The sequence below is a fragment of the Pleuronectes platessa genome, chromosome 4 (genome assembly GCF_947347685.1).
Source record: "Pleuronectes platessa chromosome 4, fPlePla1.1, whole genome shotgun sequence".
In the NCBI taxonomy this organism is placed as follows: Eukaryota; Metazoa; Chordata; class Actinopteri; order Pleuronectiformes; family Pleuronectidae; genus Pleuronectes; species Pleuronectes platessa.
The window spans coordinates 6,942,955-6,966,124 of NC_070629.1; the positions used below are offsets into that span (position 1 = coordinate 6,942,955).

The window sequence follows — 23,170 nt, forward strand, 5'->3', positions numbered from 1 at the left end:
ATATTCAAGTTCATTCAATATTTCACTACGCAGAGTTTCATTGCAGTCAAGGGTCTGCAACCAGGCAAGCCTGGAAGTGGAGCATTCTTAATGAGCTAATTTCTGCTTCCCTGGGTAAACACAGGCATGAAAAATGGAACCAGCAACATATGGCTCTGAAAAATATAGGATTATTTGTTTTGTAAACAATAATAGAGCAGTCTCCTGAGGAAAATATCATGGACTGCCTGGCTCCTGTTGCTGCGGTGCAGTCAAGCTTATGCACACATAAACAATCAAGCATTATGGTTATTTTTTTTCTCAATAGTCAAGTTTGGAGTTAATATATTACTGGGTGCTGGAGAGTGTTGGAATGACACAGAGTGCAGACTATGAGACCACAAGAGGGGGCAGTGAGTGTGAGTCAGGGACATTCAGTCAGTGTGGCTCTTGATCACATTACACACCAACAAATCGAATAGATTTTAAGGAATTAAATAAATTAATCTATAAAAGATAAATGAAAGATACACATGTTCCCAATCTTGCTATCATAATGAGGAAATTACTGCTATTTGTATTCTTATTACTATATCACTGTATTTTCAATTAAGCTATATATACATCACTATTATCATTTATTTATATCCATGTATCTGGCTTCTTTAATTCATTATCCTGTTTCGGTGCTGTTTGCTTGAACAAATGATATGGGCTATGGGATAAACGAGATAACGGTTTTTTAGACGCTATGCTCCTGTTCTGTTCTCCATGCGCTCAGGCTGAGATGAGATGAATAACGTACCCGGGCTCATCCATAGTCATAATTACATGGAGGCTGTCTATTGGACGGGTGCGCAGCGGCTCGCTCCATAAACTTTGGAGCAGCGGCTCATTGTGAGCAGAAGAGCAGGAGAAGAGCGCAGAGCCGCAGAGGGAGAGGAGAAGGAGCACAGCTCGCTCAGACTGCATGTGTGACCGCTTGAGGCAACACTGACTGGTTCTTGCTCTTGCGCTGCGTTTTGCGTAAAAGGCGCGTTTTCATTTTTACGCACGGACATAGTGTGTAAGCGCTCAAGGTCGGAATTTAAAGGTCCACTAAAAACGTAATTACTGAACTGGTTATTTCCACAGTGACGCTTTCAGGAACACCTATACAGTTACGTGAGGGGTGGACTGCGCGTGCAGCGCTGACGCTTTCTGAAACTTCCAGTCGTTGTTTTTTACGTTTGGCACGGGATCTTGAACTTTGCTTAGATTGATATTCTGTGGTTTAACGTGAGTTCCTGTTTTAAACCGCAAAATGGATCCTTTATTTAATTCAACCGATCAGCCAAATTGGACCACCAGCCCCAATGAGACTAATAACGGGACTCTCTACCACAACCAGTTCGTTCAGCCAGTCTGGAGAATCGTGCTCTGGGCCATCGCGTACAGTTGTATAGTCATTGTGTCCGTTGTAGGTAATGTTACAGTGATCTGGATTATCATGGCGCATAAACGCATGAGGACCGTCACCAACTATTTTCTGCTGAACCTGGCGTTCGCCGAAGCCTCCATGTCCGCCTTCAACACGGTCATCAACTTCACCTACGCCGTGCACAACGAGTGGTACTTCGGACTGGTCTACTGCCGCTTCCACAACTTCTTCCCCATCGCGGCTGTGTTTGCCAGCATCTACTCAATGACTGCCATCGCTCTGGACAGGTAGGCTAAGTGTACATGAGGTACAAATACGATAAATGGCAAAATCCCAGTAGTGAATAACATGCTTTAAACCTGTGGATCATCCACACTGACCCACATTTAAACAACAGGCTAATTAATGTGAAGGAATTTAAGAATTCTTTGAAAGGGCACATTAAAACCATTATGTAGATTGATATATTTACCATAGTTCTCCTAATTCATCAATGACAACATACAGAAATGTTATTAACATGTAACAGTGATGTCAAATTAAAAGTCATATTAAGTGTGATATGGTCGCATTGCAGAAAACACACGGTCCACTAGGTTTTATAGTAATACTCTAGAAAACAATACTGCTGATAACCTAAAGAATCCTTATTAACATCTTGTGAATGAGCACCGGCTGACTTGCTTTGGTTGAAGATTACTTTATGGGGCTGAGTGCTCTTATAATAATTTTTTGAAAAAATTGACAAAATAATAAGGAACTTCTCTTTCACTTACTTCCTTACAACCGTTTATGGTTGAAAAGTGCAGCTATATGGCTGAAGTAATGTGATGCTGTCTTTTCTCCGTGCTCGTCAGTGTCTCGTCTTATTTCCATATGTTGAATGAAGCACAGTGAGTGGAACAGATTCCTATCAACACAGTCAAATAGAGCTGATAGTTACCTGCTTGATCAAGTATTAAACAAGGCTACAGAATGATTGGTTTTATGCCATGCTGTTCTTCATATGTAGTGAATCTGCTTTGAAACTATGGGATATAGGGGATGTATATTTTAAAATGTAAAGCCTCTCGTGCGTTTAATGAACCCATAAAATCACGTGCGTGTCGGAGCCCTAATCATTCATTGAAAGGCTCCTTATGACAATGAGGCTGGATTGGAAATTGTATGCGTAACAAAGCCTTGTGCTGTAGCTGTGTGTGTATGTTTGTGGGTATGTGATATCGTTGTGCGTGTGTCGTAGTATTAAATATAAGTACAAATGTTAAACATCTGTTATAGCTGGATCGCCATCCACAGTGGGGCTCTGATTAATGTTTGTGTGTTTCCACATGGATGTGTATGTGTGCATGTTTGGACTGGTGGCTGGTTGTGTTTGCCTCCATGCATATTTATACACTATATATGTGTTTGTTTAATTTCTCTGTGTGCATATGAACGTATGTACATCTTTGTCATGTCTTTTTACATCTTGCGTTGTGTGTTTGTGTGTGTGTGAGTGCATGTGTGAGTGTGTGTGTGTGTTTCAGCCACTTCCTTTCGTACCTGCACACAGAGCCGTATCCGTCCTATTGCATCTTCTTCTGTGGCTCTTCTACCTCCAGAGCTCATCTGATAGATGCGTGTAATTCCTCGGCACTTCCTCATTTTATCAACAGAGCAGTGAACTTGACATTTCCCCACATTAGGTTAAACCCTCAGAGCTATAGTGGAAGTTAGAAAGAAATTGAAATGGCAACAGGGCACATGCACCATATGCACTCAATCTGCTCATTGTTAGTTTACCATTTAGCCCAATTACCTGTTCAGGATATGTAGAAATCTGCTGCTTCTCCCTTTGACCACTGTTCACGCTAAACACTGATGAGATCAAACCTTTTGTGCCTGTTTGGGGAAAATATTGTCCACAATGATGGATGGTAGGATGAAAAGAATGTGCCTACTATGACCTATCAATTGCAGCTGTTTAAGCAACTATTAATATTTCACTTTTTCATTTCCATTGAGTGCTAACTGTGAGAGCTTAAGAGTTCCCAGTAGTTAGACATCAAATCATATTTGGTAGATAGAGCAAAGCCGCAGGATCCCTCAAGAGCGGATGGAGCAATGTGCTGTGGCTGGTTAAAGTTTTTTTTCCATCTCCATTTTTGTGGTGATTATTCCTGTGGTGCTCTTGCGCTGCACAAACCCACAAACTATAGATCATCTTTCCGGTCTAGCACTGATGCCAGTGGTAACAGAGAAAATGTTATTGTATAGAAATACGCACCACAGTACCCCATAAACCAGACCAATCAATAAGCTCATATATGCTTGTGGCTCTAGTTTCCAGGCTCCTGGTATGATGACTCATAAAGGAGCGCTGCTTAGGCGTTTCCTCTGACAACCAAAATGGCCTCCGCTGATGTGGCGAGGTCTGTTGAATCTGCGAGCTGCATCTGTGACAAGTTTTCTCTAAAAGAGGAAAAAACAAAGGCCCTAATTTCACCTGTTAATGAGTTACATCACACGTTTTGTTGCTCTGATTGGTAGTAGCTCCGTCCCACTGCATCCGAAGGCATTGTTATTGGTAACGTTTATTAAAGCCCCCAGGAAATTGAAAATGAACTGAGCTATTCCAGACCCATTCACAATTGCCTGTAGGTGTGAATTGGCTCATTAACACCTCACCTAAATCCACACTTTGTGGCTCCTTTAGACGAATTGTTTGAATTGTTACTTTTCGGTATGCTGTTGAAACATTTTCTCAACATCCCTGATGGTTGGGGCAATAAAAGCCAGATTTTTCTTTATGGTTTGCATATTTTGGTTGATAAGTCTTAGATTGAGTCTCTCACCTCATTCATCAGCTTTGCATTTTAAATTCAACCTTGGTTATAACATAGACATGACAGTGTTTCAAGAAGTGGATGGATTTACCATCCATCCATTAAATTACCAGTCATCCCTTGAGGGTCACAGGAGGAGCTGGAGCCAATCCCAGCTGACAGTAGGCGTGAGGCGGGGTCTACTCTGGACAGGTTGCTTGCGTATCACAGGGCCAACGTACAGAGAGAAACAACCATTCACACTCACATTCACACCTAAGTTCAATTTAGTCTCCAATCAAGTCTACATGTCTCTGGACTATGGGAGGAAGCCAGAGTGTTCAGACAAACCACAGGTCCACACCATGATCTCTACTGCACAGAGTCTGGCTCCAAATGTGCAAGATGTTTGCAATGGAATCCAGGATATTTTGGTTTCATTACTGGACAGTGAGAGACTGGGGAGACGCATGGTTGTAGACTCTTACAGTTTGTCCGGAAAGACAGTGGGGTGAATTCTTGCCCTGACAACAAAGATGCCATGAGCAAGGTAACAGTTGACACACTGTGTCTGTGAGAACGTGCTGGGCTACTGCTCAAGTTAAAACATCTTCAAATCGCAGGGATGTGTCTTTGCATCAATTTGCACCACTTCTAATACATTTGTGTGGATTGTCCACTGGTTTTGCATGCACTCTCACTGTCGCTACATTTCACTCTTTCTGTGATACGAGATCATAGGAACCTGCCTTGGTTATGTGATGTGCCCACCTACCCAACTTTTCCTTAAAATAAGGAATGGTTGACTTTCATTTATGTATTCATAAATGTCATATTTCCTCACAAAACTATAAACGGTCACAGTCTGTATTTGTACGAAATGACGACCCTGTCTCCATAGCCTAGTGACGGAAAAAAGTATTAAAGGAGCCTAAAATGACTCTCATTCCATCATCACTCTGTTATTGTAAGAATTCCAGCCGACGCTGTTTACAGTTTGTAGGCTATTTCTGTTCCTCATGAAATCTAAATAGACTCTGCCAGGCTGCCAGCTTGTGCTACCACAATACAGGCTGCTTACCAACTGGGCCACCGGTCGCATTGTGTCTGTACACGACTGGATTAAATTTATAAAGTGCATGCACACATGTCTGCTCATTTCCGTCAATATAGATCAATTGATAATTATAACAAAGGTATGCATTTCTATTTTGTGTGTGTGTGTGTGTGTGTTTGTGTGTCATTTAAGTAGGTCATTAATGCACTAATTGACTTTCTATTGATTTAACGCTTTTTCATAGGGAACTTTATGAAGAACTCATGATTTACATGAGTAACCCCCCTTTGTTATAAACCTAAAAGCTAAGGGTCTGGATCATAATCTCTCCACCCTCGCCGCCACGTAGGTCCCCACCATGTGGTCCACATGCAGATGTAAGCCTCAAGCTAAATGGAATTCCCATGCTTGGCTGTATTTATCCTCAATGTGTCCGCAGGAGACTGACCAGCTGATGATATTTCTCTGCCTTCCACCAGCTGCCTCCGGGGACAGGCTCAATGTCTAGATTACTGGATATTGTTTAGTATCAATGTGCACAGTGCAGTGTGAAGGGCCCAGCTGAAATCCATTGTTCCATTTGGCAAATTTCTGTGCCATTTAGTTGCGTCCTACTGTCTGCCACTGATAGCTGCTCGAATTTTCATATGAAACACTGAGGATCATTCTTTCTTAAGCTCAGACTTCAGCATTGCATTTATTCATCAGGTCATAGATTGGCTCTGAGGAGACAGTTTGAAATTGCAGTTGCTGATTATTCAGAGCTGGAACGCATTTTTAAAGTGCCCATTAAATGCAATTGATGAATGAGACATATGTAAATTGCAATTTGTATATGTCGTACATAAAATTAGCCTAATTTAGAAACAGCAACGTTTGGACCCTTCAAAAGTGTCTTGATGAATAAGAAGCACTGCTGCTCAGTACATCCAGAAGCTTGAATAGTGTGACAATGTTGCAACAATTCTTTACAATGCACAATATTGTGAAAACGAAAACCAAATAAGAGAGTAAAAATCTTCCGTAATAATAACAATAATAATAATAAATCAGTGAAGGATCAGATTGTCATGAAGAACAGAGGCTGTTTTGAGAGCAAAGGGAGAAACGTATAAAAAAAGGTGTCCCAGCTATCCAACCATCCATTATCTATTCCACACATCCTCTCCAGAGCTATGCACCCTCTGAGCTGCTATCAGGCAAGAGGCGGGAAACATCCTGGACAGGTCACCAGCGAATCACAGGGTCAACATACACAGACAAATAAACATTCACAGTCACATTCACAGCTCTGGTCAATTTAGAGTCTCCAATCAACCTAACCAAGTCTGCATGTGTTTGGAATGTGGGAGGAGTACCCAGATAGAGCCCACACATGCAAACATCACATAGGAGTTGGACTTCTATCTTTGTGGATGACCTTTTGTCATCCAAGTCCAACACTCTGAAGCAATCCAAATGTCACTGGTCTGTGGAATTAAAACTGCAGATCAGCCCAAGTAGGGCATTTGTCCCGTCTCTAAAGTGGTACACATCCTCAGGTGGATCCGTGGTTGCTACTACTGTCGGATAAGGATATAGCCGTCTACCTCCTTGCACCAGCATCAGTATCTTAAAAAAGGGAGAGGATGTTGTTATTAGTACCTGCTCATATCAACTAGGCCGGCTAGTTGCTAATTTGTAAATTTTCTCAACTGATGTGTAAAAGATGTATCTGTAATATATATATATATATATATATATATATATATATATATATATATATATATATATATATATATATATGTATCTGAAATATTGTGTGGCCCTGAAGCCTTTTCCGTTTGAAGTTTGACTCATCACATTTGCAGGCTTTGGTTATTGGCAGGTTAAACGTCTCCATGTGGAAACATTGACCAAAATGTATTGGCTTTTTTATTTATCTGTATTCATATGCAGTTAGCTGGGAATAGAGAGCAGTCAAACTGTCGCCTGGACCTGATACACCTCGAAAGAAGATCAATGTTTGTGCTTTATATGGACAAACGTTTGACTCGTGTGATAAAAGGAACGAGTCAGACTTTTAACAGTGAACAGTAATTGTAAGTCGGATATCTACACCGCAAGCCCCAAAATAGTAGCCATTGCCCCCAGAGGTGAATTCCTCATCAAATGGTAGCCGACGGACTCTGAGATTGCTTGTGGCCAAAACTGTATGTAATACCAGAACAGAAATGTTTGTGCTTGAGAAACAAGAACATGAGAGAAGACTAGTTTACTTTTTATGTTGTAAAATGTAACATGCAGCACATGTCGTTGTCGCAATTCATTTAATTGCAGAGTATCTTTTATTACAATTGAATCTTAATTTTGCAATGGATTTTTGTGTGAAGCACTTTGTGACCTTGTTTAGATAAGTGCTATACAGATAAAGTTATTATTATTATAAAAAAGACGATAAAAGTGGCTCCTTATAAGTCAGTGGTATCCAGATTCCGATACTTACAGTAGCTTCAATGGGCTAAACACTGGTTCTTATTGCATTCTGAAAAATTTGACGAGTCGGACTGCATAAGAAAGTGGACTCACCAAAAGGAAACATTGTTTAGTCATTCCCTGAAGCGTGCTGATCATCAGAGATTGATCCTATTTATCGGTGAAAGCGAGCTCACAAGTGGATTCCTCCCATAAGGCCTCCTCAGGGTAAGTGGTTTGGAAAAGAGAGAGTTATTCATTCACCAAGGAAATCGTAACCCTAAGTCTTTGTGGCCTGCATCTCTGACATCGGGGCTATTACAATTGACCCCTCATTTGACCGAGGAGCTGATTCAGTAACAAATGATAGAGTTATTGGCTGAGCCTCGACCATCAACCATCTCTCCACAACTCAGCCGGCTTGTCCCAGACAGACCAGGTCACAGCAGCAGATGACTTAGTGTGCAGCATATTAACAAGAGCTTATGACGGCCCTCTCACCAGCATTCTCACCTCCCTCCACCAATTTCCACTTCCTCCTCTCCCTCCTCCATTTCTTGTCCCTGGAGGCATCATCAGGAGAAGTTATTCTGGCCTCTGTCACCCCGCATGGCTCTAGCTGTGATTCAGTGCTCCGTGAATGAAAAGTGGGAAGAATGTGTGTTTTCTCAATACAAAAAAATGATGTGACATTACTAGAAACAGGCAATAAGGTGACATGGATGTCATTAAGCAGAAAATGATGGCATTTGAATTGACTAGAGCTCTCGCTGGTGTTGATTTCCAAATCACACTGGGATAATTACTACGGAGAGTGACCATTGCCTCATTTAACTCAAATCCCTATTTTGATTTGTGACTTGTAACATTAATCAAAATAACTATGAAAACACAATAATGCAATGGATACCGTGACATAATTAGTCCACTGATTTTAGACATTGAGTTCAATCTGAAACGACTGTATATGTCGTGTAGCACGAGACGGAGCTGATCAAAGATTGGTTGTTTATCCATTTCCATCCAATTCATTATGTTCCTCATCCTCCTTTGTCGATCATTAGCACTAAACACAAAGTGCAGCCAGGGTTCATGTTGACGAATCGGAACCTCATGATGGTGCAATGATTCAAGTGAAGAGGATTCATCCTCTGTGGATCCAGGACCTCTGCACTAACAGCAGCCCATTCAAATAAATAGTCTTGGAATACACGAGTGCAGTCTAAGGACCAAAGAAGAATAGGCTTCACCAAACATCAACAGAAAAGGATATAAAATAAAAGCAGCATGGCCATTAAAGGTAATGCACAGCGTGATGTAGCCAATGTTGTTCTACCCTGAGCTGTGAAAGAATTCAATAAATACTCAATGATGTTGGTTTGACACCCTACATACTAAAATGACACTGCAATAATGCTGTTATGGACGTTTACTAATAGAGATGTCAAAATGCCTGGTGCTGTAAGTAACTCTAACTTTACATTCCAGCAGCAAATGCTCCAATGTAATCCATACAATCTATGCAACAGATGTCAAAGATGTCATTGCAGCTCTGATGTTCACATTATGCTCGTCAAGATGTTTGCCACCAGGATGAAATCTGTGTATCAGAGATGCTTCAATAAATCCACCTCCATCAGCGTCAGTGCCAGACATTTAAATCATTCTGAGCAGCTGCCTCGGAGCCATCTCACCTTTGGATGAATAAACAACACTCCAATTAACACTTGTCATTTCCTGTCACTGGAAAAAAAATCAAATCCCAACTAGAGCTTGAAAAGAGACTGCAAGACTAAATGTGCTTTGCCCTTGGCCGACAGGTGGCTGTTCTTATTATTGTTGTGTTATCTTTTAATGTCCTGTTTTGGCTCATTATGTACAGTTATTATTATAATTTGAAAATAATTACGATTGGTTGCCGTGCTTTTATTCAATTTGATGAGGCTTGTGCACTATTAAAGAGAGGGATACAATACAAAGTCACTGAGATCAAACATCTGCAAATATCTGTCAACAATACTCATTTATTTTATTGTTGCAGTCACATATTATTGCAGTATTTGTTGTTAATCTATCGAAAGTTTGTTCATCCTTTCATCATTATAATGACTTACTGCAGTACGCGTTCTTAACCTGCCTGGTTGGAATAGACTGTTCTTGTCCTGTGTTGATGCTCCGGAGACAATTCTGAATTATTCCTTCTCATTTGTGAGTCCTCCTCAAACAGTTCTACAATATATTGTCACTTTTGTTGTTTGTTTGCTGGATGTTGTTTGCAGAGCTTTCTAATAACAGTCTGTGCTAGAAAAGTTGATCCTATCTGGTTTATCTGCAGTGAAATTATACAGAATTTGCTTTTCACATGTGTGACATTTCAAAACATAATCTTCATATAAATGGTAAATGGTTTTGTATTTATATAGCGCTTTTCAAGTCTTGATGACCACTCAAAGCGCTTTACAGTACAGTTTTACATTCACCCATTCACACACACATTCATACAGTGCATCTATTCGCAGCACTTTGTTATTCTAGGGGGGGCCATTCAGGGATCAGCATCTTGCCCAAGGACACTTCGGCATGCAGATGGGTCAGACTGGGGATCGAACTGCCGACCTTCAGGTTGGAGGACGACCACTCTACCCGTCAGCCACAGCCGCCCCAATGCAATAAAAACCAAAGTGCTTTTACTTTTGCTAAAGAGGAAGTAATTGTTTCTGTCATTATAGTTTACCTGTCAATGTCGATCCAGTTTATTAAAATTGTATTGATTATGGGGTTGACCTTAACAAGCAAGCTCATTTTCTACAACCAAGGCAATATGTGCAAAAACACACACATGCACACACACATCGCTCTTTCAGCGGAACCGTGATGCTGTAGTGAGCAGGTGGATATTGGTTTCGAGTGTCTGCTGGTTAGTAATAAGATTGAAGGCTGAAGGAGTCTTATTTATGCAAGTGGACAACAATGGAAACAAGTAACAACTTACCAAGCACACTCACTCTCTAACACACACACACACACACACACACACACACACACACACAGGCTCTGCTGCCTTCACCAAGTCTTTCCCCTCCCAACCAATGGGAGTTTACGTACCATTCTCTGAATCAACAATAGCCTCCTGAGAGGCCAATAAACCAGAGGAAACAAATTCATGATCAAATTACCACCAAATGCAATTTGAAAAGCACTGACAGGCTTGAAGGCAGGCAATTTCATCTGTCGTTGAAGCTGCTTCCTTCTTAATCACTTGTTGCTCTTCTGGAGAGCATTGCAGCGGCCTCATGGTGTTTATATTGAACCGGTGCGCTGCCATTGCAGTTCAGGCTCTATTTGTGGATAATTGCAGATGTATTTCACCCATGCAATGCAGCAAAGGTTGCCCATGCTGTCTGCCACCCTGTGAGAGGTATCCTATTGAGAGGAATCAGATATCGCCCACAGACAGGCATTTGAGGTCCAAAGTCTCAAAGGTGTGCTTACCAAGATGTGAAATGAAAGGGAATGAAATTGAAAGGGAGGGAAACACAGGGAAGCAGGATTTTCTACCGACAAATCTATAAAAATGAAATACCTCCCAGCTGTAGCAGTGGGTGTCAAGACATTAGAATGCAGAGAGCGACCTTTTTTTTTGTATGAATAAAAGCAGCGTTCATATTGGGTTATACTGGATTATTATTACTGGCTATACTTTTTCAGGCGGTGGAGTTAATCAAACAGAACGGATGCATGCAAGTTGAAAAACATTGAAACTGGAAGAAAAGCAAAATAGGGTTTACAAGTGCACGGCAGACTTCAGTCATAAAGCACTTCCAAGCATTTATTCAGTAAAACGTAGAACTAGAATCATAGAACTGACTTTCAAATTGAGCTTCTAATGCTGCTTTTATCTTGTCAAGCGGAGCTGCATGTTAATTGATGGCAACATGCAACATTTTACACAAGGACACTGTTATGTGGACAAGAGAAGCTGTGTATCAACCACCAACCCCGCAATTACCTCCTGAGCCATCCACTGCCTCTAAAACCACAGCTCTGTTAAAGATGGGTTAAAACAGCTGCTTCGTACACTTTTCTACAAAAAATGTATTTAATTTATTCTATAGAAAAGGATCAAAAGCCACGTTACTGTTTCAGTTAAACAGGCCTCCCTCAGTTAAAAATGGTTTGTAGCAGGTTCCTGTTCTGCAGCACATATAAGACAAAACTCCCATCAAAATACAAAAACAACAAATCAAGACAGGGACTCAGCAGAGATGGAGTCAACACAGACAGTGACATAGACGTTCAGAGGGGAGAGGAATTAAACAGGACGAAATAACCAGTATGAGATATACAGTGCCTTGCATAAGTTTTCACCCCCCTTGGACTTTTTCCCATTATGTACTGTTACTAACTGGAATTCAAATAGACTTAAATAAACTTTTTCCCGTTTGATCAACAAAACATGCATAGTACTTTGGAGGTGCAAAATAAATTTTATTGTGACACAAACAATAATGAGAACAAAAAAGTTGACATCTGTTGGGTGCATAAGTATTCACCCCCCTGTGTCAATACTTGGTAGAACCCCCTTTCGCTGCAATTACAGCTGCAAGTCTTTTGGGGTATGTCTCTACCAGCTTTGCACATCTAGAGATGGAAAGGTTTGTCCATTCTTCTTGGCAAAAAAGATGAAGCTCAGTCAGATTGGATGGAGACCGTCTGTGAACCGCAATCTTCAAGTCTTGCCATAGATTCTCTATTGAATTGAGGTCTGGGCTTTGACTGGGCCATTTTAAGACATTAACATTCTTTAATCCAAACCATTCCTTTGTAGCTCTGGCTGTATGTTTAGGGTCATTGTCCTGCTGGAAGATGAACCTCCGCCCCAGTCTCAAGTCTTTTTGGTCTCATCTGACCAGAGCAACTTCTTCCACATGTTTGCTGTGTCTCCCACATGGCTTCTGGCAAACTCCAAACGGGATTTTTTATGGATCCCTTTCAACAATGGCTTTCTTCTTGCCACTCTTCCATAAAGGCCAGATTTGTGGAGTAGACGACTAATAGTTGTCCTGTGGACAGATTCTCCCACCTCAGCTGTGGATCTCTGCAACTCCTCCAGAGTAACCATGGGCCTCCTGGTTGCTTCTCTGATTAATTTTCTCCTTGTCCGACTCTTCAGTTTGGGTGGACGGCCTCCTCTTGGTAGGTTTGCGGTTGTGCCATATTCTTTCCATTTTCTTATGATGGATTTTATGGTGCTCAGAGAGATGTTCAAAGCTCTGGATATTTTTTTATAACCTAACCCTGCTTCATATTTCTCCACAACTTTATCCCTGACCTGTTTGGTGAGCTCCTTGGTCTTCATGATGCTGTTTGTTCAGTAATGATCTCCAACAAACTCTGAGTCCGTCACAGAACAGGTGTATTTATACTGAGATTAAATTGCAGACAGGTGGACCCTATTTACTAATTATGTGACTTGCAAATGTGACTTGTGAATGCAATTGGTCGCACCAGATCTTTGTTAGGGGTTTCACAGTAAAGGGGGTGAATACATATGCACTCAACACTTTTCAGATTTTTATTTGTAAATAATTGTGAAATCCATGTAATATTTCCCCCCACTTCCAAATGATGCACTATTTTGTGTTGGTCCATTACATAAACTCACGATGAAATAAATTTTAATCTGTGGTTATACCATGACAAAATGTAGAAAAGTCCAAAGGGGGTGAATACTTATGCAAGGCACTGTATCAGTGGTTGCAGTAGTAACTGTCCAACAGAAAGTGTTTATATGACCTTTTCAAAAGTTAAGTTGTGACTCTTCATTGGGGGAAAAACACAAATCCCCACGTCAATTATTTAAAGCAGTTGTTTGCAGTGGTAAAGTAAAACAAACACTTTTCTACTTGAAAGATATTAAGTAAGTATTTGCTTATAAATATACTTAAAGTATTAAAAATAAAGTACATACAAATTTTCTCTGTTAGAGTAACAAGGTAAATGTACTTTGTTACATCACTTTGATGATATAGATAGATAGATGCTTAAGCTAACGGGATTACATTTTTAGAATCATGACTTGGATTCCGGCTTCAGATTAGATCAAATTCAATTAGGAGAATTACTGACCCTTGTTTCAATCAAAACATATTTTGATAATAAATAGTATGTGTAGACAATACATTTGGACTTCTGACTCCTTTTTATTAACATATCTTGTCTGAATAAAACTTTTTGAAATGACATTATAACCCACATGAGCCTCGTCCAGACCCTTTAATCATTAGTGATAAACAGATGTTTCAATCATGGCAGGTTAAATGCAGATTCTAATGACTAAATGTCTGTGTTCAGCCTGAGCACAGTTCTTGCTTGCCACTGATGATGACTGGGGCTGTCTAGTGGGCAGACCTCTGTCCTCTGCAGGTGTGTCTTTGATTCTGACATCAACAGCCCGACTGTGACTCACCGACATCAAGAAACAAAGGCACGTGGCTGCCAGCAGCGTTTGAAGCTGAGCCAAAGTAAAGCTGGGACTGATCTCTCCTTCTCAGCAGACCACTGGGAGCGTTAGATTTCAAAGGCCTCTTCTTCTCACTGATATAATTAGTCCATTTAGCAGATTCATTCGGGTTATTAGTGGGATTAAGCCTTTAATGAGACCTCTTTAGCATTTTACTGGAGAACTTTGATTAAAAGAAAACAAAAAAACAACTGACGATAATACTCTGTACTGGTTTACAGAGCATATACACTAAGGCGAGAAAAGAGTTTGTATAATTATATTTTACTTTGATTGTGTTTAACACAAAAATATACAAATAAAAACAAATTAAAGTCAATTCCACTAGATAAAAAAGAACTTAGACAACTTGTATTTTTACTGAGGGGAAGAGGATCTGTCAGCTCAGGAGCTCTAAACCATTTTCCTGATGATGAGGCTCACTGTTAATGATGTATGAGGTCATTCATGTGCTCCGTTGTCTCTCTGATTATATGATTATAACAATGTGAAATGATCGCTCAAACCGCGAGAGGAATCATTTGACTGGAGTTCTGCTTCATGGAAGACACTGTTCTTTGACTCCAGTCTGCAGAAAGCATCGTTTCATGGTCCCAAAAAATATTTATAGAAACCTTTTAATTTTCCCCATTTGAGTGAAAATCAAAGCTTAATGTGCAGTTTGACCTGTAGACTTCCTTTGAAATGCTTCAGATGTTGCTGCTTGGGCGAATGTGTGTATGTGTGTGTGTGTGTGTGTGTGTGTGTGTGTGTGTGTGTGTGTGTGTGTGTGTGTGTGTGTGTGTGTGTGTGTGTGTGTGTGTGTGTGTGAAGCTTCACATCCTGAAGCATTGTGTAGTCGAGTTACCCTTCAGGAACACTATTTTTAAATGTATGACTCGTACAGAAATGAGCATTTTTTTTCACACTTTGCCCACAACAAGGCTCAACATAACATGTGATCACACACTGGACATTGAATCATCTACTCTTCAAACAATGGACAATCAAACTGACGCTTTACATTGTGATACACTGTGCTTGTCTTTGTCAATATAATATTTTGACTTATTGATACTGAAGAGGATTGTCTAATCTGGTGTCTTTGTTCTTACATAACTTTAACAGATTTGATGCAGTGCTGTCCTTATGCATCAAAAGGGAAGTCAACTGTGGGCATCATATGGCAGAAAATGCCCTTGTGTGATGAAATCAATTTTATTTATATTTATATTGGCCGAGGCAAGAGCAGAAGGGCGCTCTGGAGTCAGTGGAGTGAAGAAATTCCAGAGACAAATCAAGTCATGTCAGTTTTATTTATAGCCCCACACAATAAACAATACATTTGAAGGTTCTTTACAGTGTGAACAGCAAACAACATCCTCTATCTTGACTGAACACACAGGTATGCATTGCTTTACTGCACGACGGTAGACAGGCCTGACACTCGGTGCTGGTGCATTCGTCACAATGACAACAGCCAATCACAGTTTCCTGCTCAGGACACACAAATAGCTGCCTTTTGTGTGGACCTGTACAAGGTGAAATAAACTCCACTTCCAGATGAATGCACACCAGTTTCACCAGCTGCCTCTGACTCCTCTCTCCAGGCTCTTTTTCACCTGTATTTGCATAAACATGATTTGATTGACCAGCGCCTGGGCTTGACTATTCGTTTACACTTAATTTGATTGGCTTGTGCCTGTTGCAAGCAACAAAAAGCAAAGCAATCGATACACAATGCTGTTCAGCAACGCATGACGTCCCTCCCCTTCGAAGTGTATGAGCAGTGTTTCAATGAAGCCTCCAATGTGTCAGGAGACAACAAAGAAATGCATATTGTAAAATTAATTTATACATGATCGTATTCAATATTTGGGGTCAAATCATTTGCACTCAATGAAAGCCGAAACCCTGAGTGATCAAATCCACAGATGGGAGCTAACACATTTGTTTGGCAACCCTGTCTCCTAGAAATTATGTTTATTTAGCTCAGTGCTTCATCTACTGTCTGCCTGTCTGTATGTGGAAGGCATACAGTGGATATAAAAAGTCTACACACCCCTGTAAAATGCAAGGTTTTTCTAATGTAAACAAATGAGACAAAGATAAATCCTGTCTGAACTTTTTCCACCTTTAATGTGACCTTTAACGTGAACAATTCAATTGAAAAAACTAACTGAACTCTTTTAGGGGGAGAAATAAAAAAAAAATAAAAAAAATAATGTGGTGTGCACTGCTCTTATAACTGGGGATGTGGCTGTATTCAAAATGAAACAATCAAATTCAAACTCATGTTAAGTAGTAGTGAGTACACACCTACCATCATTTACAGTGACTCTGATTAATCCCAAATAAAGTTCAGCTGTTTTAGTAGGAGTTTCCTGACATTCTCTTAGTTGCAACTTACAGCAAGAGCTCTGGTCCGCAGAGAGCTTTCAAATCATCATAGGGATCTCATTGTTGAAAGGTATCGGTCAGGAAAAGGGTACAAAATAAATTTAGCAAAAAATTTAGCAAAAACATACATGAAGTCTCCAAAAAGCATGTGGGGAAATGTGTTATGGTCTGATAAAACCATGGTTGAACTTTTTGGCCATAATTCCAAAAGGTATGTTTGGTTCAAAAACAACACTGCACATCACCCAAAGAACACCATACCCACAGTGATGCATGGTGGTGGCAGCATCATGCTTTGGGGCTGTGTAACTTCAGCTGGAACAGGGGCCTTAGTCAAGGTGGAGGGAATTATGAACAGTTCCAAATACCAGTCAGTTTTGGCACAAAACCTTCAGGCTTCCGTTCGAAAGATGAAGATGAAGAGGAACTTCACCTATCAGCAAGACAACGACCCAAAGCATACATCCCAATCAACAAAAACATCTGGCTTCACCAGAAGAAGATTAATGTTTTGGAATGGCCCAGCCAGAACCCAGACCTGATTCCAATTGAACATCTGTGGGGTGATCTGAAGAGGGCTGTGCACAGGAGATGCCCTCGCAATCTGAAAAGTTTGGAGCCCTTTTGCAAAGAAGAGTGGGCAGATAATACCAAGTCAAGATGTGCCATGCTATTAGGCTCCTACCCCAAAAGACTGAGTGCTGTAATAAAATCAAAAAGTGCTTCAACAAAGTATTAGGTTAAGGGTGTGCACACTTATGCAACCAGGTTATTGTAAGTTTTTTATTTTTTTTTTTTCCGCCTAAAAGATTTCAGTTTGTTTTTCAACTGAATTGTTCACGTTAAAGGTGGAAAAAGTTCGGACAGGATTTATCTTTGTCTCATTTGTTTACATCACAAAAAGCATTTTAACAGGGGTGTTTAGACTTTTTATATCCACTGTATTTCACTTTCAATTTATCAGCTTCACTCTTGTCATGTGTATTGTTAACGGCGAAAGTACAGTGACAATTTTGGTACAATTTGGACAAGTGATATGTTCGATCAAATATTGACTAAGGAGGCGACCAGCACTCTGTAGGAGTCGATGATAAACATCTTTCTAGTGGGTAAACCAGGTTTGATGAACACAAAGTTTTCGAACTTCTCTCTGCTCCATACAATGTCAATAAAAAATCTCTTCACACAGCATTCAGCACTAAAACAATAAAAGGTTTATTGTAGAACTGTTTGAGGAGGACCCACTAGTAGCAATTCTGAAGTAGCTCCAGAGCATTAACACAGGAAAAGAGAACAGCTCATTCCAAACAGTCAGGTTTACAACAGGCAATGCAGTTGTATCTCTAATTTGGACATAATATGATCCTGAAAATGTTTCCCAGTATGACTGACTTCTCTCTCTTTCCCCCCCTTTACAGGTACATGGCCATCATCCACCCTCTGCAGCAGCGCATGTCATCCACAGAGACCAAAGTGGTGGTGGGGGTGATCTGGGTGCTGGCTCTGCTCCTGGCCTTCCCCCAGTACTACTACTCCAACACGGACCAGCTCCCCGGTCGGACAGTGTGCTTCATCGACTGGCCCGAATACGATTTGTGCGACTTCAAAAAGATGTGAGTCTCCCTGCGGAACAGCCATTCAGAGAGTTAACAAGCATTGTTAATTACTCTTGAATTGGTGGCAAATGTTGGAGGATGTTGTTTGCATTCAGTGTAAATGAGAGAGCGCGGCGAGAGAGCACGGAAGCTTTTTGTGCTTTGTGGAGAAACAATTGAAGGCACATCATCTGGGATTTGTGCGTTCTCCCCTGTGAAAAGCAAACGCTGCGGATTGGACAGGAGAAAGGAACGATTCCATTTGAACGGGGCCTCACTCCACCTTTCATTTCACGTTTGTACTTCAGCTACCGCAGCTACACAGATGAAGAACCCATCTGTTCTGTTCAAGAAGTATTTACCTAGTGCTTCAGAGAGCAGATAATTAAATCACAATGAAAGAGGGAATCAATAGATAATTCATAATTCATAAAAAGATGATTGAAGAGAATTAAATTTGAAAAAAAAAAAAAATTTTAAAGTGTATTTTTCACATCTTTAACAGACACGCCACGTGATTCTTAGTCCAGTCTGTTTTTTATAAAAATTGGTGCTCCTCAGATCCAACCTGGACGCTTTTCACCCTCAGCAAACTGTAGGAAATAAATAAATAAATGTAAAAGTAAATGGTATAAATCTGTCAGCAAACCTCACGCCAAACAAGAGTATGGTTGATACCTGTATTTTCCACCAGGGGTGATTCAGCTGCTTCATCCAACCACAGCAGACGGAGGACATTAAGAGTGATTTGGGGGAATGGGCCCCATGTTTATACGCCTTATTGATTCCAGCTTCTTTAAAAACCAGCCTGTCTAATATTACAATTTGCTTTTGATTCCATAAATCAAAGATCATGTTCAATCATCCCTTCATGTCGCCAAATAGTAAAATAGTCCCTGGAGTAGCAGCGGATTTACAGCTCAGTCCGAGTTCTTCAAAATTCTAAACTATAAACCATCACCCATAGGATTTGACTCCTGAGACATAAACTGTGTTTTTCAGTTTTATATTCATGTAAAGGGTCAACCTCTGGAAAATACACTGTATTTTCAAAAGCTTATGTTCTTCCCTAGTTAACAGCATTGGGTTGTGCTTTTTGTATCTGCTCTTGTTCACTTTTTTGATTATCAGTCTCCAATGGATCATTTAGTTAAGGCTGGTTAGGTACAATGTTTTCTGTTTTCTTGTCTGGGATCTGTTCTTTGCTAAGAACAGAATCTAAACTGAAGAGAACACTTACACACTCTCTACTATTTCATATTTGTGCAAAAATGATTGTTAGTTATTGTGTTTTTTTCCCAATTATATGGTTTGTATGATCACATTTAAATTACCATCATTTTTTGATCATTTATAATACCTAGTTGATATGTGGTTTTTTAAGAATGTATACATTTCTTAATGTGAGATTCTAAAAACACATGGACATGTGTTTTTATTCACAAAAAACTTGTTGCATATTCAATTTGTGCATCATTGTCTTTTTGTTCAGGTATTTTTTACATGCTATTGGATTATGCTTATTAGGAATAACTGGCACGCACTTCCATTTTATGAAGACAATGGCATTAATCAATGTAATAACACTGCAAACATTTCTAGACAGCTCTCCTTCCTAGAAACTTTCCTGAGAACAAATAACAACTAGGATATTGGTGCATGAGGCTTATTTTTCATTATTAACATTAACATCTAGAGACCATATGTCTCACGCTTCACTTTAACCTCTCAGATTTCAGGTTTCCACAAAACTCTTTTCAACCTTCGTATTGGACCATGACTGGTTCCCAGACTTGCTGTTATGTTGCTCCTAATTACACGTGGTAAGCTGGATTTCTTATACCGAGAGTTGTCAGCAGATGAATGTAAAACATCCCTGTAGTGTCAAACTCAAGCCACAGTCTGCACAGTACAGCTTGAACATCCAAATGAAGCAACAATAAACTAAACATAGCTTCCAGTGGAGGAGGACTCAGATAAACCAAGTGTTATCTTTCCCATGGGAAGGTTCAAGCACAGTCCACCGTAGAGATTTGACAAGATGCTTGTCAAACATCATTTAAGTTAATGCGATGCAGCAGAGTGAAAGAAATTTACAACCAGCACTAAGAATGATTTCAGGCACTGTGTGACCCTGGTGAGGCAGCTCAATGACAGTCAGTGTTGACCAGTCACCTTTGCTCCAGATATCATCTTTCCTTGAGCTGCTAAAATAGAACCCAAGGCCTCTTCTATCACACCAGAGGGTCCTAAACATTAATGTGAATCATTTTAACACTCTGTGTATTTTACCTTTGCTTGTGCAGTGGAAATAGCTGTCGTCGCCTCCGACCCGCGCAAATTTCGTCTCTCCTCGCCCCTTGATCTACAATCAGAAGAAAAGGAGAGGTGATGCATTGCGAGCGTGTGTGTTAATCTTCCTCTTGAACAGCCTCAAAACTTCTGAAGCTACTTTAAAAAGCAGGTTAAATGCATCATACCAGTAAGTGATTTATTCATACTTTACCTCTACCTAGTATTCTTAAATTTCCGCCATTTGTCTTTTCTAATCCCACTGGCACAACTGGCCGACACCCAGATCAAAGCACAGCTGCAGGTACACTTCCACAAAACACGCACACAATCCTGTTGGAGCTAAAACAGAAAAACACTCGTGCAATGACGCACGTATGCAGGCACTCAGCAACATGGCTCTGATCACAGCTCTGCTGATGGAAACCTCTCAGCTCATCAGCAGCAATGTTTACTCTGCTCGCTGCCAGCCTGCTATTGCCTTGCCTTTCAACGGCCTCTGTCACATTTCTCCATGGAAATATATTTAGTTATGAACCGCACAACAGCAATTTCATTGTTCATGATGGGATGCCTGCTGCACATATTACTTTTTTAATGAAACTTTAATCGGTGACACGTAGAAGCTGAGTGAGAGCACAGTAGTCATTCAGCCCAGCTGCTAAAGCTATAAATGGCATATCTGATTAAGGCTGACCTCGGGTCAGGTCCCTCACGGCTTCCGTTGCAGGAATTTCATCTTCGTCGCCCTCACACGCAGTACGACGGCCAGTCGGCTGCCTTCCCACAGTCAGTGAGAATTTGTGATTCAGGTCTCATAGTTGAATATTAATAGATGACACTGTTAGTAAGGCTACGTTTACGTAACCTGCTCCACCCCCCACCACATACCTCACCCCCATTACACACTCTGACCTATACAGACACTTATGTGTGAGTAGAAGAATAGAACTCACACTGTTGCACGTCCAGGGAGGCTGCAGCAGCAACTTACAAAACTAACTTCCTCCCTTAGTTTTGTCTGACACAGTGTCTGACACACACACACACACACACACACACACAAATGGACAAACACAAATTATATACCAATTAGCATGTTAAATCATATCCACATTGTCTCGAGATGAGCGATGACTCCAGAGCTCATACACTGTTCCAGAGAAATGTGGTATGGAATTAGGCTTGTCACCTCCGGAGCTTCCTGACGTCCGTGGCCATCTGAACTGACGGCACAGGTGGCCGGTACCAAGACAGCTGGGGCTAAACCGCGTCTGAGGCGCAGTCTGGTCCCAAAGTCATTGTATGTGTGAGACAGTTGAGGGGCAGATGAGAATGGGGGACGTCTATGAATGTTGGACGATGTAGTGGTTTAACACTTCAGTTTCAACTTAAATTTTAAATTAGCGCCTTTTTCAGATTCCTACTCAAGGGCTGCCCCCCTTTGATTGGAGAGTGTTAAGGTGATACGATAAACAATCCACAAGATAAGTGAACCACATACACACAGACTTTAGGAATTTGTAGATAGATAAAGGCCGACTCATTGTTTCCACCTGGGTCTCTGTGATGTAAATGTCATCATTACATCTGCCCAGGTCCAGAACTGGATATCTCAGGTAGCAAAAGATTGAATTGAGCATGTGAATCCCAACAGTTACATTCCAGTGATGGACCCAGTTGATGGATTCATCTTACAAGCTACAGACGCTCGGTGGAAGAGGTGCTAAGGGGTTGAGTGTTTCCCCATTATGTGCTTTGAGAACAGTGATCAGTCTCCAGAGCTGATTCTTAACATGAAACCAGACTTTCTTTGTTAAAAGCACCAAACCACACTGATGTAACCCTGAGGCATCAGCTGCTTTAGAGGCTTCCTGTCACAGTGCCAGAATGTGAGTGGTTTCGATGAACATTCGAGTGGATGAAACTGAATGACTACAACCAAGGTGTAACTTTCCATGGAGCTCTCTTAACTTGTTCAATAAAGCCCGGTCACCACAGATCTCTTGTTGAGTCACTGCCTTTGTGTGTGGCAGGTGGTTTAATGGGGTTTTCATTGATTGACTATAACCTCTAAACCGTAATGTATGCTCCCCGACCAAACCTTTCATCGCTATAAAATATAACATCTGACTTCCAATTTTGGCTGCTAACCCAGTGAAGGCAGCAAGAATAAACAAAGTGTTCTCATTTTGGAGACCCTTCCTCACAGCTCTTGTCCTTGTGAGGATATATGCTTGTCTTGAAAAAACACCTAAAAAACAAGATTGACTAGCGCACGCACATGCACTGTGTGGATACGTCTGGTAAATGTTATTAGACACAGACTCACACACAGAGAAAATCACGGACGGAGCACACCTTGTACTCCGCGAACTCTCCCCACTAAATTGGGCTTTGCACGACATGCGCCTGTGATTGGTGCCGGTAAGGTGGCGTGGAGCAAGGTCCTGTTACCCCCGGTATTCCTTCGCCTCTGCTGGCAGGCAAAGTCAAAAGAACAGCTGCCCCTTCTCCTAACACTCACACATTCATTAATTATGTACGCTCGTACTGGCACCCACATGATTTAATATGCATGCACAGTTTTATGTGGCACCTTCCTTCACATAACCTGCATATTGTATTGGTACCCATAATGGCACACACACACACATTTACACA

At 40.8% G+C, this 23,170-nt stretch overlaps 1 protein-coding gene across 1 annotated transcript in view; it reads left to right on the forward strand.

Annotated features, from left to right (window-relative positions):
* Positions 1-1,282: 1,282 nt before the first annotated feature.
* tacr1a (tachykinin receptor 1a) overlaps positions 1,283-23,170 on the forward strand; it is a 39,825-nt gene continuing 17,937 nt past the window's right edge. Inside the window, exons 1-2 of the mRNA XM_053420936.1 lie at positions 1,283-1,686; positions 18,038-18,232. Of these exons, the coding sequence (XP_053276911.1) occupies positions 1,283-1,686; positions 18,038-18,232 (599 nt within the window). The remainder of the gene's footprint in view (positions 1,687-18,037; positions 18,233-23,170) is intronic.